The sequence below is a fragment of the Neodiprion lecontei genome, chromosome 1 (genome assembly GCF_021901455.1).
Source record: "Neodiprion lecontei isolate iyNeoLeco1 chromosome 1, iyNeoLeco1.1, whole genome shotgun sequence".
Taxonomy (NCBI): domain Eukaryota; kingdom Metazoa; phylum Arthropoda; class Insecta; order Hymenoptera; family Diprionidae; genus Neodiprion; species Neodiprion lecontei.
Window position 1 is genome coordinate 30,987,099 of NC_060260.1, and position 15,459 is coordinate 31,002,557.

Below are 15,459 nucleotides of genomic sequence, written 5' to 3' on the forward strand. Positions count from 1 at the left end.
TGGCATAGCGTATGGTTCTCTGCAATAATGGTTTCATAACGGTCAGGTAAATTTTTCTTAATTATGTGCTCAACTTTGAATATAAGTGTGACATTTTCATATATCTTTGGCGCACAGATTGTGTTTTCCTTACAACAGCCTGAGGTCGCTTCGCATCGAAATAAGACTGTTGAAAGTGGGGTGAACCATTCTTCTGTACTTTTGTTTCCTTGTAACAAATCTATGACAGGTATTGAATAGAGTTGTGGACGTTTACACCAGAACCTCTCGACTTGTTTCATGTGTAGATTGAACACCGCCTCACTGTGACTGTTTAATGTAAAAATATATCAATTCATGGTAATTATCATAATTGATGGAACAAAAAGAATTTGATATAAAATCTGTAAAGCTGTTATACTATAAGGGTAAATTGTAGAGGCATAATCAGAATCAGTCTTATGTTCGTCATTTTCTCAGTCACAAAATCGCTCAATAATTCATCCAATTCCGTCAACTGCTGTGTATCTTCCAATTTGCAAATGCAGGCTTCACAGTGCTCAAACCAAGTAATTTTTGGGGAAATAGGGGAAAACTTTGCGAAAATAGCGCGTGTTAGGGTTCCAATATATTTTCATGGTACTGACCAAATACAGCAAAATTAGATAGACACCAGGGTGTCCGACTGCACCCTAAATATATGTTCATATTATAAAAAAAAAAAATTACCTGTGAATATACAAATTTTTGGATAATATTAACATACGCCAATAGTATAAAAATTGGGGGCAATTCAAATTTTGGATGAATATACATTGAAACGAAAATACATTGAAATTTTCGATGTATGTCAATCATTTTTTTTTTTTATAAACTGAAATGGAATGAAAAAATTAATTTGATGCTTGAAAACAATGTTTATATTTCCAACTAAATGTAGGAACAAAAAAAAACCGTTAAAAATACGGTTACGTGAAATATAAGAGAGTTTTGAGATTCAATGTATTTTTTTTTTGTTTGTTCCAATGTTAAGTTGCAAGTATAAATATTGTTCTTATGCATCAAATTGATTTTTACAATCCCTTTGAATTTATGAAAAAAAAGCAACTGACTGGCAAAAATAGAGGGATTTTAGAGGAAAGTTAACTGCTTTAGGATACATATATTTAGGGGAAACCTTCAGTTTTACAGTGTTTATGCGGAGAGAAAAAACAATATGTCAAGTTTAGGGAAATACGGGACCCACTGTGTAGCCTGCAAATGGAATAATTTTTTGAGAATACTGTCTTATTTTAATTTCAACTGAAAGATATGAATTTTCAATTCAAAGAAAGTATTTTCTCTCAAAAAATGTCATTTCAGTGCATAATTTATCCACGAAATGTGATGTACAATTACGCACTTTTTCTTCACCAGGGATTTTAAAATTACTATACCTAACAGGAACTCATGAACCTTTCAGCTGAAATTCTGTGCACGTGAAAAACCTTACTCCTGCAAATTCACGTTGATCTTCATTGTATCTTATTATAGATTTTTTTTAAATCTGTGACAGCAATATTTCATAAAATTTGGCAGATTTGTTACAGTTCACGTAAAAAGAAAATCATAGCAACTTTTCAAAGTCTAATACAAAAGAACTCGCAAAAAAAATCTTTTCCCTCTCTGCTTCAAACATGCATTACAACCTGTGTTTTTTTTTCTACGAAGGAAAAGAAATGGCATCGTATAAATATGGCCGGTCAAGCTGAACTGAAATATGTTACACGTACGTATATCATACCACATCCTATGTGATCCTATATTTTTCATTATATAAGCATTTCGAAAACTATTTTTAAATAGTTCACACACTTGCAGTGTACAAATAATTACATAACTGCGAACAAACTGCGCAGTTAAATGAAAAATTTGAGGAAAAAGTAATAAATATAAAAGTGAAAATTATCGATTGATCTATATATTATATCATTAGTATTGGCTTACCTTTGGGGTCTGCAATTGGTCATTGTGCATCCGATCGTGACTAGAATTACCAAGACTTTGTTCATCGTGACTTGATTTACAATGAATTAGGATGGCCGGCAATTATAACAAGAAAAACTGGATACAAATAGCGTAGGCCTGCCAATTAATGATACGTTTCTTCTGTCGGAATAAATTGGCTCGCAGCCGTAACGCACGGCGGGCTTTTAAACACCGTCCAAGTTGTGCGTAAGACTAGACGGATCGTTACCGAACCAGGATTATTTATACTCCCCTCTTCTTATCGCGGTATACTTCAACCAGGACCGTCAGGATTCTCGCTTTTCACATTATCACGTCATGCAGTGTATCTATGTATGTACTACATATCATACATACATGCATACGTATCACGTTATGGGTATGTTTATAATGCACGTCGTAATTTCCATGCTGCTGGCACGCGGTCTTGATCACCGCGACTAAAATACAAGTTTATACAGGTATACGGTTAAGATTACAGAAGAAAAGCGATGAGAAATTCCACGAAGTGGAACGAGAAACGAAACATGTAAATTTCACAATAAAAAAAAAAAAAAAAAAAAAAAACTGCCAAATCGCCCCTTGACATGCCTTACTTTGGAGGTTTCACCCCCTCAAAGTGTTAGAGAAGATAACGAAAAAAAATACGTATAAAAATATTACAAAAAAAAAAATCAAATTGGAGACGTCGACCTGGGATAGCTTCCTTGTAAAAAGAATCAAAAGTAATTTTCCTGGTTTCAATGTAAATCTTTTCTTAATCGAGAGTATCTAAAATTCTGTAATTATCAACTTATTCAGTTTACTAGAACTATTGGATCCTAATTATACTGGGCTGCGAAAGTAATAATTTTTATATTGAAGACAGGAGATGAAGAGGTGAAAAAAGGTTTTATATAATCAGCGGGATATGAATTCGTATCAATCTGTGTACGAGCTTCCGAATTTTTTGTACACAGTTCATGCCTGAAAGCATTTCAGTAATACATAAAAACAACACAACCGTTATAAATCAGAAAACATTACGTTTTACCTGAGATTAATTATAGAAAAAGATAACTCGCTTGCATTTACAAATCATGTCTAACTCGCACAAATTATTCATAATTACGGAGTTTAATTTATACGTGTCTATATTTAGCTACGGCCATCCCAGTTTCGTCTGCAGTGACGTATGAAGCATTAAAACAAATGATCATAATCAATCATAAGTTTTGTTACATTCCTATACCATTTTATGTATGTATATCCATGTTTGACATAGGGACTTTTCATGTTACTGTATTGGTTGAAACAAACTTTACTGGAGCATATCGATATGGGTCGCGATCATCTCCCTGACGAATTTCGGAACTCAGAAATTTCACGTGGTATTTATACTACATCGCACGTGTATGCCTACGTGGGATTTGATGATTCACTCGGGTTAACCGCGTTCAGCATGTCGAAAATCGGCAGAAAGTTTTCGGATTCTTAATGTCTGTTTCGTTTCCTCTTGTCACGTGCGTAACGAAACTGTTACCGATGACGTCATGCTCCTTTATCTTCCTACGCATTTTTCATCTTGCTTACGTCACAGGTATTGCCGGTATAATATATTTCAGTATTATAATTAATAGTCCGGTCAATTTAGACATAAAAATAGTGATCGAGCCACAATAATTCCGACAGAGCTGAATTTTGGTAGAGACCTTGGGCTTACCATTATAAAGAAAAACGAAAAAGTCCCCATCGATACCATGTGTGCTAAAAAAGCTTATTCAAGGTCAAAGGCCAAAATTTTTGGTTTTTTCGATGTTTCTAGTTAACGGTTAATTTTACCACAAAAATAGCTTAGACCAAAATTGTAGATCATAAAATTATCCACAAAAATGGTCTCTATACTTTTTTTTCCTAAGAATCATCATTTCTGAGATATCCCGATTCTGAAAGTCAAACGAGTTACATTCTATATAATATGCACGCATATTATATGTATATGTCACGGATATACATAGTATATGTATAGTATATATAGTATATATTATAATATATACATAGTATATACACAGTATATATTAGACTAACTCAAAAAAAAAAAAAACTATTTTTTTTTTCGATCTCCAGATTCATTTATTTATTCTTTTTATTCGCTTTTATTCGCTAGATCGCGGTATTACTTCTGTTGCGTAAATACTCTGCACATGCATGTGAATCTTTTTGATCATTGCGGTTGACCACATCCGAATTACAAACCGTCTGAGCCACTCCTGTTTTGCGTATTTCCCGTAAGTATGCGGTGAGACGATGACGATACCTACACGCGCCATCGACTACTTTTCCACCAGAATAAGGAAATTTCTGCATCACACCCACTTTCTGCGTATCCATTATCCGGGTAAGGTTGACGTAACTTCAATTCGGAATGTACACCTTTCACATATTTTTATTGGCATTGTACTCGATATTGCACATCTTGAAAAAATTCAATTCCGTTCCGTTCCATTATTACGTTCATAACTATGCATGTTAGAATTAAGTTTCGATAAGACATTCACCGATTCAAGATTCGTGTTAGAGTACAAAATCAAAGCTATAAAAATATTTTTCACCAATATTTTCAATTAAATCAAATAAATGGCGTTCCAAGTAACGTCGTCAATTACTAAAAGAATATGAGTCAGCTGACCAAATATTTCTTCCCTCTCCGTCATGTACAGATGGTGCTTATATTCGTTGTCTGTTGATGGCTGTCTCGACTTTAACGAAACAACAAATAAATCCCAGAGTCGATGTTGCATGGGTATTTCTCGTTTCCTGTGTTATTCAGACGAATTGCAGCTGTATAGCCGAGAAGTTGTTGACCATTTTCCTATAAATTGTCACTTCACCATGTCGTTAACATCTGTTTGAAGAATCTACGAGTCCATATTGACAATGGTTAGTTTGCCTACAACCGTTCGTGTGTCTCGTCGTCTTATAGCTTCGCCGAATGAATCTATTTATATTTCGCAATTGAATCATGGGCACGGAAGGCTAGACCAATCGTAACTTGTGGGCAAAGTCATGTTAGATTACGCTTAAAAACAGATGGCAACACCTACATTTATATCTACGTATATGTCGATTACGCCACGGCTCGTCGGAGAAACCCCGATTGGACTGTGGATTCTGACCCGTTCCCGTACAGGTGATTCATAGATGATAGTACAGTCAACGATGCAATTACTTCGGGGTGAAAATTTTGCATGGGGACCGGGTCTTATTTATTTTAACAAGCATATTTAAAAACGCGTACAATGGAGTTATGCTAAGCCTTATTAACTGGGTTCAAGGTAGTAGACATTTGTTCATGCCAAAGATTCCAGGAATTTTCATGCGGCATGAAATCGGTGTAAGAACTCGTTCTGTGTACGGGCATATTTTAATATCCGCACATGGATAATTCCAGCTCAACTCAATCACAATTAAAACAGTTATTGCTTCGTTTATGACACCAATCGTTATAAAAATCTGTAATTCACTTCACCTTTTCGAGACATCCATGTGGCATACGTTTATACTCTTCGGAAGATATCAATTAATACTACTTCCCAGACAAATACTCGTCTACTTTAGTCGTGCTTCGGCTCGAGTACTTTACGAGTTCTTCCACCGAAGGGAATAGAGTTTTGCAAAACTGGGAAAATATATGCCTTACAGATACTTGCTGCAATGTGTCTCGGTAGCATCCTCATTGTTGAGTCATGTCGTTTGTCTTCCAGGACAAACTTTCGATAACCAAATATGGAGAATTAAAAACATAAAAGAGTTTACCTCGTAGATTTCGGGAAATTAATTGCATTCTCTTACATCAATGATTTCAAAATTCTTTCAACCTAGATAGAAATACGTACCTAAAGAGACGACGCAGCTAAATTGAGATTAGTGAACTTCACCCATATTGTTAATATTATTTGTCGATTCTATTTTTAAATAAATAACTTAAATCAATAAGTTGTCTTTCGTTTATAATACTTTTTTATAATACTTACGATTGCAGCTAAGAACTAAGGCGATGCGCAACTCCCGGAACAATAATCAGCATCTACGGGAACTACATATGATTGATTTAAGTTATTTACTTCAAAATATAATCGACAAATAAACTTAACAATCTCGGTGATGTTCGCTCATCTTTATTTCACTATTGAATTATTTACCAGTTTAATTGTCATTGCAGATCCACAACTGGCACAAGTGTACTGAAGTATTGCGGGCATAACTTACGTGGATGCTTCCAAGTTGAAGGGCAGGAGTTTTGTCTTGAGCCGAATTTACAAAATTCGGACGCGTAAGTTGTGAAAATTCTTCTGACCCTCGGTTTATTTCACTTACTTCCAGACCAAAATCGTGTCTAGCCTAGAGACTGTCTGTGTAATCCTTGAATATGAATCATTGCAAGAAAGCAGCGGTCCCGTGCTTGGTATAAAGTGATAGAGCATTTATTGAATAAATAAATAAGACCTTGGTAAAATAAGGGGATAGGGGAATAAGGGTCCATTTTGGCAATAATATTCCAAGACAAGAGATGCGAGAGCGTCAGCTGGGCACCGTCAGTCCGAGATTGTAAACTAAGGTCAAGTGCATCTCGTTGCTATATCGGCCATGACTCAACGTGCCCGGACAAGGCCATCCGAGCAATAGATCAACGAAATAGTTTCCATCGTCATACTTTATAAATATACCAGAAAATTTAAAACGTAACATTTACATTTTTCGGGTTTGAAGAAGTTTTTTCTTTTTTTTGGAGAAAAATGAACGCGGACAGCTTTTCCTTGTTTTTAAGTATCTTAACTGATAGTGCATATCTTGCCTCGTTATTTCCATCTATTTTTACTCATTGTTGTATCTGATAATGCGACTGCTATAATGGCATACACTTCTTGTTACACAAGGTGTAAGAGTAATGTCTTGTTAACTGATGCGTATATACGATATGTTTTGCGTAGAAAATCTTATATTAAAATATTTTTAAGTGTAAATAGTTGTAAGAAACATAGTTTTTCTGATGAAACTGGAAATAGTTCTCACATTCATCTGCCGTTGCTACTGAAACACGAAATTTAGGCACGAAATCAATACATATATATTATGTACAAGTATAAGTAACATCGTGCACGGGCCTTTCCTGTTACGATATACGAGTAGTGAATGATAATAATTGCAATAAGTACAGTATTTCAGCTGTTGTCGTTTCTTGGAACTGGTTTCAAACTGGTCTTTAACGATCCCAAAGTTGTTTAATTCCTTTTATACAAAAGTCAGCCAAGCATAACCATGTTTGCCTCAATTACCTGCAATGTATAATATTTACCATCGTTTCGAGTAACTGTTACCACCTATAATTAAAAATTAGCAATCACGATTTACAGTGCCAGATTATCTTTCAATTGGACGGAATGAAAATATACTCGCAGAGTGACAATACTTTTTCATCGGGAAATATCCCGTGTACGTCATAACGCTCGCGATTCACGTTGCGTTCTTCTATATATAGAGACTTCTGAAGAATACTCACAGCCGGGGTTGCCGCGAAGACGAGTTTACACCTTATATGATTATCAATGCGTAATAATCGAGAAACGGAAAATCCTTTGATGCCGTATTCAAATTTTCTTCACTACATCTCCAGCGGATCTCACGTCTTGTATCATAGAGTTCCAACAACGTCCAATATCTTGAAGGCTTTTCAAAGACGCGCAAAGCGGATGTGTTATATAGGATGACATTTTTAATGTAATTATTTACGTTTTATTTCATCGAAAAAATCGAAGGTGGTCGCACCATTATACAGACCGGTTTTTTCACCTTCAGACAACTTTGGCCGATAACGTCGCGTCGGCTTAATCATCGCACATGCAGCTTCTTTCTCATTATACAGCCTGAAGCAGATTAGACTATTTGGTTGTACTGGACGCACGTGGAAATTATTGTTAATTTTCATTCATTTATTTATTTATTTTCGAAACGTCTTAACTATACCTTTTGATTCGTGAATCGCATTACGCAGCGGTGACGGAATTTTTCTCGGAACTCTCTGTGTAGACTGATCTGAAACCAATGTGGATTTTTCAAAGTGGCGAACAGTGAGCGCACGCTAATTTCGAATCAAGAATATTTAAAACATAGTGTAGAAGCAGGTCTACTTTGAAAAAAAAAATTAAAACCGGAAAAAGCCATTTTGCTGAATATTTCACTGCAGAATAATTAACCCCTTGAGTATCAGTGACGCATGTACGAGGAAATAAAAAGTCGTTCCTCTTTGCTCTATGACACATGTGTGCATCGCGAAAAAACATGTTTATGGGGCTTTTTAAGCCATCTGTACCTGCGCGGCTATGACCGTTACCATTTTTAATTTTATTCACCTTCTAGTATGTTGCAAGTAGGTCGTTCCGAAAAAAAAACACGCTTCGCAAAATATTTGATTCAAATAAAACAAGTTTTGTAGAAATCAACCAATTAGTGAAATCACTGTTAACTATAATTACCATTATTGAATTAATTAATAGTCTCCTTGAAAAAATTAAAATTTTGCGACCAGAGCGATGATGGGCGTGCTCTAAGTTTGGGGATATCAGTAAATCTCTTGACAAAGTTCAAGGGGTAGAAAAGATCAGTAAAATGAGACAAATCTTCAGCGTAAGAATTTTGATTAGATCGTATTTTCTTTAAACTAAATTCACAGCCAATTCCGCTTTGAACGCAAAATTTTTACTTCCTCGTAAGGAATTTACGGTATAAATCTCAGCAGAATTAATTATAGCCATAAATAATGATTTCGACGACGGCGCTATTACTAAAAGAGACCATCTTTATTCTTAATCAAAACTTTGCGAATCGCTGTTTTTGTCGGGCGCTGTAACATACCAAGGCACGTATAATATTGACAATGGTGAGACTCATGGATAGGTTGAGATGTTCCCAAATGTTCTATACATTCTTTATTTTTTCTTGGTTAATAAATTCGACTAATTTTACATTATATATTTCAACAAACTAAAGTAGCACACTATATTCACTCTGTTGCCTATCCGGGGTCAGTAACATTCAAAGAGTTAATGAATTCCCAGTAAAACCTGTTCATCGAAATAGAATTATTAATGGATCTCAAAATAAATAACTTCAAAGTCTGGAAATATCTTTCGACAAAACTTGGTAACGTGCACTCTCACTTTGTCACTCCAAAAATTTCTCGTTCAGATTTTTACATTTTATTTTGAGCCCAAGTTAGAAAATCCAACCGCCTCAACTTTGTGGAGAGGCGGAGTTTAGCTGTACGCTACGATCTTTGAAACATGAAGCAGCATTCAAATAAAACTGAACGATATTCTTTATCACTAACTTCTTATAAACCTAGTTTTATCGGTTTACAAACACCCACACCCCTAAATATGATAATTACCTCGTTCATGAAATGTTCAAGCGAAGTTGTGAACCTTCGAGGTATCATCCATTTTTAGTATTGGATAACGATAGCAATATTGTGTAAGTCACTTATGTAAGTGCATTCGGGTACGTTAACTGAAATGCTCGCTCCAAATAATATTCGCAGAAGCGACCTCTGGCTGGTAAAGTTTACTCACCGCGCCCACCCTGGACCATCGTCACGTTTTTTTTTTTTGTTTTTTTCTTGCACAAAAATTGTATGCATGACAAGTGAATATTGACTTACCGGTAATAGCTCCATACGAGACACGCTTCGTGTTATCGTAACGCAGATTGCCAATCACTATCACGGGACCTAACACTTGCTGACACTCGGCATAACGCTGGACAGCATGCCACGAAACAGTCATCTAGAAATGACCGGTAGCGTCATTCGTTTGACTTCTGACGTATCGGGGGACACGATCGTTACGGCAATGACACATCTACGACATTATTTGTGAGCTTGCACCCTTCTTACTCAACCTCTGAGATCATGCTGAAAGTGACTGGTTCATTAAACTATATTTTATTTTTTCGTTTTTAGGAAGAGAGATGCTTATGCATCTTACAGATTAGTCCTTGTGTAGAGTATATTGCATTAGTGAGAGGTGACAGTCTAGACTAATCGAAACTCAGGGTACACGTGATTTGCGGAAAATGTTCCAATGCAGCAAGTGAAGTCTGCTCCGGATATTGCAACGACTTGCGAAAGCAGAAACGTACGTCATTCGCATTCTCTGCATCCTGTACTTTCGCCGGGATTTGATGAGCTGGTTTATTATGGGGCTTTCACGGAAGTTACAGCTAAGAATAATGAAGAAAAATAATGGTGATGCCAATGACGTGCGGGTGGTTTTAATGTTAGGTCTCTTTATTCATCATTTGACGTTTATTTCATGGAGCATATACACTTTTCTACGAACGTGCGTTCAAAGTGCGGATAGTCGCACTTGTTACTATTTATAGTGGTTCCGACACGTGCGGTCATATTATCCTACCGCATTTTACTTTTCTTCCTATCCCAGTGTAGTTTCGACATGTTTACAAACGTCAATTCTTTCGGTGGTTGCGTATGTTCTTGTTATCGGATTACGGAAAGTAATTATCTTTCAAACGATGCGCATAATTCTACGCAATGTCGGTACTGATGGAGATACTTTCTGTATCGAACTTCCGTTAGGAAGCTCAAGTTTTAAATCGGATGATCCAACACTTTAGATCTACACGTTGACTAATACTAACCGCACATCCATTCTGATTTGTAATATGGAATGTATGCTTGTTGCGTTAGGTCGACGCCAGTCCTTCACGGCGTAAGACTTTAGTCATGGTGGCCAGACCAAAAAGATACTTCCCCGTGTTTACGAGTAGCAATAATTAGTCATCACACCCAGATATCAATTTCCTGAATGCACATGTTCTGACACATGTGGCGCTCAGATACGGTTCACGATGTTTGAATTCATTAATTTTCGAAACGCAATGCCTGGACCCGGATGTCTGTAGGCTGTATTCAAGCAATACGTGACTATGATAACTATGCGGATGTTATTGTTGGATGTAAACTTCATTCCCAATCCAATAACCGAGACAAAGCGCATCGCTCTCACCTAAGCCGGTGTAATAGACGGTCATTTCTGCAATGCACCATATACGCGAAACACTAGTAACAAGTTTCTTATCTTGACAGAAATTACCATTCGCATGTGCACCAAGGGACTAATGAATATATACTTATACTACGTAGAATATTGTGAAATACTCCGGGAAAAGAAAATCGTTAATTACAAGCGATCGATTAAGATTGACGAAATTACGATCAACGATTAGTCACCTGAAGAATCTTTACTGTTTTAGAGTAAAAAGAAGGTGAAACTATAGTCGGGCAAGCCACAGCATTAAGCTGATCACTAATCAATTATAATTATTTGCTCTTCTCCTAAACTACATTATGAATATGCGATTTCATATCCGAGAAGCGGTCGTACGAATAACAAGTCAGACAAAATACACAGCTCCGGTGTACTCAGATTATGGTATGGAGTTACTTAGGTGTATTTATACCCAAGCAAATCCCTAACGTGACATTTGCATATTCATTAGAAACTGCATCTACTCGATGGATGCGAGCAAAAGAAGGTCAAAGACTTTTCTCAGCGTTGGTAGTTTACCGGGAATACAGGAGTTCCCAAGTTTATGCGTTGGGAATAAACATGTTAATCAAGAATGACTGAACGAAGCAAATAATCAAGGATGTCCCAATAAATTCGATATGCTACAACATGACGTCACCGAGGTTCATTACTGTATATTTATTTAATTATTTTGAAATTTATGGTGAATCTCTTCACTGTAGTACGACTAGCTTAGCCGAATAATCATTAAAATGTGAGTTAGTCGATAAATTTCTGGCGCTCGTGTGATATTATAATTTACATTTTTACGTATTTGACAAATATGATATAAATTCACATTATTCGCTGTTAATTTATTGAAATGTAATACGAATGGACATCTTTCACTCGAAAGTATATGAAATACGCTTGCGGATAAAAGAAATCCCTTAAGCATAAGGAATTGCGTATCGTCACTTGCATCGTGTAATGAAAACATTATACATGCGTGTTTAATTTAGTGTTCACAATCTCGGGACGAATTCATCTGCATTTACATACGATGATTCACAAACTGCATGAATCACAGTGTAAAAGATGAACGGTTTGAAAAAATGTTGATTCCTTCATACAGAATTACATCAGTTTCCTTATCCACGCGAATTTTGTACCATTCTTTTTTTCTGGGCATACTTACTCGTATCACATATTTGCAGTAAATCGATATAGAAGGCAAAAAAGTGCCGAAAAATGTAAATAATTTCACATTTTTCATCAGTTATGTCCAACCTTCGCATGCATACTCGATTGAGAAACCAAGATTCGACATTTATGTAAATTGTTGTAAATACGTCATGTACGGCGTTTGGAGCGTTCGTCGTTTATTAGATCGATCAACTACACAAATGTGTTATTAACGAACACTCGGAATATCGAAGAAAAACTTTCAACCATAATACGAAAGTTGAAAGACCGTCATTCTATTGCCCATCCTATAACGACACGTAGATACATACATACATGCATACGTAAATCTATAAAGTTGCGCAATCGGTCCATCCGCATTATTCACAAGCTGTGACAATATACGGTTGGGTAATTTACAGCCGCGTAAAGTAATGCAAGGTAGACGACATACGGATCAAACTATCGTTACACTTACGCATACCAGATACTGACGCAGAAACGGATGTGCGTATGCTACGTCTTTATTTCCTTTCCAGACTTCACCATTAGTGCGTCTATAACGAACAACGCGTCGATTTTGTTGAAATCAAAAAACCCCTGCGATTTTCCTCTCCGCGTTCCATTGGCCCGATCGCACCTAACCGTGCCGCATATATACTTCGGCAGAGCCAAGATACGAATCATTTTACAGTGAGCTTGTGCGCGTGCAACACGCGCGGTAAAAGTGCTTCGAGTAACTGCGATACACAGTGTTCTGTACAATTGGTCGTTCATTTCTTTGACAGCCCACGTTCACAAGCTCCCAAATTTTTCTCCTACGCCCCGGTGTAGCATGACTACGGGATTTTGGATTACTTCTTATTGCCGTTGGATCTATACCACTTGTGAAAACGTGAAGTTTCGACCGATTCCCATACCGACATAGAAGCTGCAGATTTATAATAAGCGGACCGATTGTGCGTATTTGAAACTATTTTGGATTCGTGAAAGTATTGCGCTAACCTGCTACAAAATGCAGACTGGGTATTGGATAGTGATTGGGTTGTACCTTTTCACTTTGACAATTGAGGCAGGATCAATTTCGGAACTCGATATCAAATTAAAAGAACACATAAATCGAACGGCCAGTTTTCCATGTGGAGTCCCACAACTCCGGTCCTACAAAATCAAAAACCATCTGACCGCCGGTGCCCTTAAAACGAGCGAAAACGTGTTTCCACCCTATACAGTGATTCACAGATGTGACTCGGGTACCGGTTGCTGCGGCAGCACAAAAATTTGTGCACCGAAAACGAAGACCGAGATATTGGTGGCAATTAAAGTGACCAACCAGATAAAGAAAATGGAGGAGACAATACGAATGTTGAAGGTAGAAAATCACACGTCGTGCGAGTGCAGTTCGTCGCAAGTCGAGGTTCCACCTCCTGTAATGACATTGGAGCAGCAATAACCCGGGATCTTTTCCTGCTTACTGTAGGTATTATGAACACGCGTTTATGCAGCTGCTATTTGTTGGTGCGGGTAGATCTGCTCAGGAAGTGTTTCTTCAAGTTCGTCGAACACGAAAAAAGTTCTTCGTGCATGGCCATTCCAATGCATATCGGCGAACGTTGGCACATTTCTCCATCGTTTAGTTCACCACGGAAAACTGGATTATTTTTACGTATTCAAAATTTATTTAGCACTTAGCGAACCGGTTTATGTGTTATTTCATATTAACGTGATAGTGAATTATTTTTAAGAAACTCTGAATTATTTATGAACGAATGTTTTATATTCGCTGAAATCGAACGAATCTTAGTTTAGTTTTTAATACTGGTATTATTTTCAATGCAAAGTTGCTAAGTTGAGGTAACATAGCTGTGAAATCGTGAGGAGGTCGTAACATATGTAGGCGCCACAAGTTGTTGAGGAACGATGCCAAGTCTCGGAGTGGCCGGCATAATGGCATGTTCGCCGCATACATTTGATACAATTTAATGACCACCTGTTCAGCAATATATTGCTTGGGAAACTGTTCGTAGTATTATTATTTATCAACTCGCTCAACGAGGTACTGGGTACGCGATGCCAAACGCAAGATATAAAATACATTTCAACAGCTTGTGATATTAGAAAGATACTGATTAGAATGTAATAATTATAATTGTCGCAAGTGAGCGCTTATACTATTAATATGTAGTGTTTAAAGCTCTCGATTCGATTCCATCGAGGCTAGTACACGTGATTAGACAGATCCAAGAAATGTATTCGCCGCACATAAATTATTCGAAAGAGTGCTTGGCTTCTTTTGCGCGATAATATTGCTGTAAAGATTATACATACGTGTAAATTCCATCCCAGTCACAATCTCGCTAGTCGTGCTTCCACATACTTGCAATTGCTACTATACCATGCTATACGCCGACTTCTCGTATTTGCGAAACGCAAATACCAGACTAAAGCGGGCGAACACATCTCTTGAAACCAAGACTGACGAGTATTTATACATGTAATGTGAATCTATTCCTACGTCGCTCACGTCAGGTGAACGCATAGTTTAGAATATAGGTTTTTTTCCTGAATTATGTATTATAATCTTAAGCTTGAAATCTATAATTTATAGACATTATTTATAAACTAATTTATAAACGTTATTTATAATCTAATTTATCAAAGTTATTTATAGCATACAATTTATAAACCTTATTTACTATAAATAACAATTTATCAAGTACAGATGTACGTTTTTGCTAATGGATGGTATCAAACCGCCTAAGGTACTAAATTTTCTCGCAGCAAAACTGAATATGTATTATAGTATAGAGGATACAGATATTTCAATATTGAAGTTTATACTTATTTTATACACAAACGCAAGTTCGCGATGCAGGCATCGCGGCGATCATAGGTGAAAACCCAGATATATACATATATTTGTAGTAACGATTTCGAGGTCAACGTTTGTACTGTACATCAAGTACACAGATGTTTTAATCATAGGTGTGTAATAAGTTTTCCGTCATCTGATTTCATAACGATAGTAAATATTACGCGAATATCGTTTCTTTGAGAATATATAATATGGCTTATGAAAATTAAAGCACCAAATATATTACAAAATTCAATTCTGACTATTATTGACCCTTTTTATGTGTTATCTGTCAAAAATTTAACTCCATTATCTGCAACGCACACTGGTACAAGTCACAGTTATGCAATATAATTATTTTTTATTAGT

At 36.5% G+C, this 15,459-nt stretch overlaps 1 protein-coding gene across 4 annotated transcripts; it reads right to left on the reverse strand.

The window, feature by feature from the left end:
* Window positions 1-6,733: 6,733 nt before the first annotated feature.
* On the reverse strand, window positions 6,734-10,014 carry LOC124294572. 4 transcript variants are annotated; one of them, XR_006904499.1, is made up of 5 exons: window positions 9,413-9,539; window positions 7,990-8,058; window positions 7,792-7,889; window positions 7,526-7,692; window positions 6,734-7,301 (listed from the first exon to the last, which is right to left on the reverse strand). XR_006904499.1 is itself a non-coding variant. In XM_046740410.1 (3 exons), the coding sequence occupies exons 1-3, from the start codon at window positions 9,804-9,806 to the stop codon at window positions 7,748-7,750; spliced, it is 363 nt and encodes a 120-aa protein (XP_046596366.1). In that variant the 5' UTR covers window positions 9,807-10,014; the 3' UTR covers window positions 7,358-7,747. The 4 variants fall into 4 exon arrangements, 1 of the variants encoding a protein (XP_046596366.1); XR_006904492.1 differs by lacking the exon at window positions 9,413-9,539 and adding an exon at window positions 9,683-10,014 and having other exon boundaries at window positions 7,526-7,889; XR_006904488.1 differs by having other exon boundaries at window positions 7,526-7,889.
* Window positions 10,015-15,459: the final 5,445 nt, after the last annotated feature.

Excerpts from the sequence above, each read along its gene's own strand:
- LOC124294572 (XM_046740410.1), bottom strand. The coding sequence starts at position 9,806 with ATGACTGTTTCGTGGCATGCTGTCCAGCGTTATGCCGAGTGTCAGCAA. Across the intron at positions 8,059-9,682 it reads CTCGTATGGAGCTATTACCG|ATCAGTCTACACAGAGAGTT; the intron begins GTAAGTCAATAT and ends CATTGGTTTCAG. Across the intron at positions 7,918-7,989 it reads TGCGATTCACGAATCAAAAG|TACAACCAAATAGTCTAATC; the intron begins GTATAGTTAAGA and ends ACGTGCGTCCAG.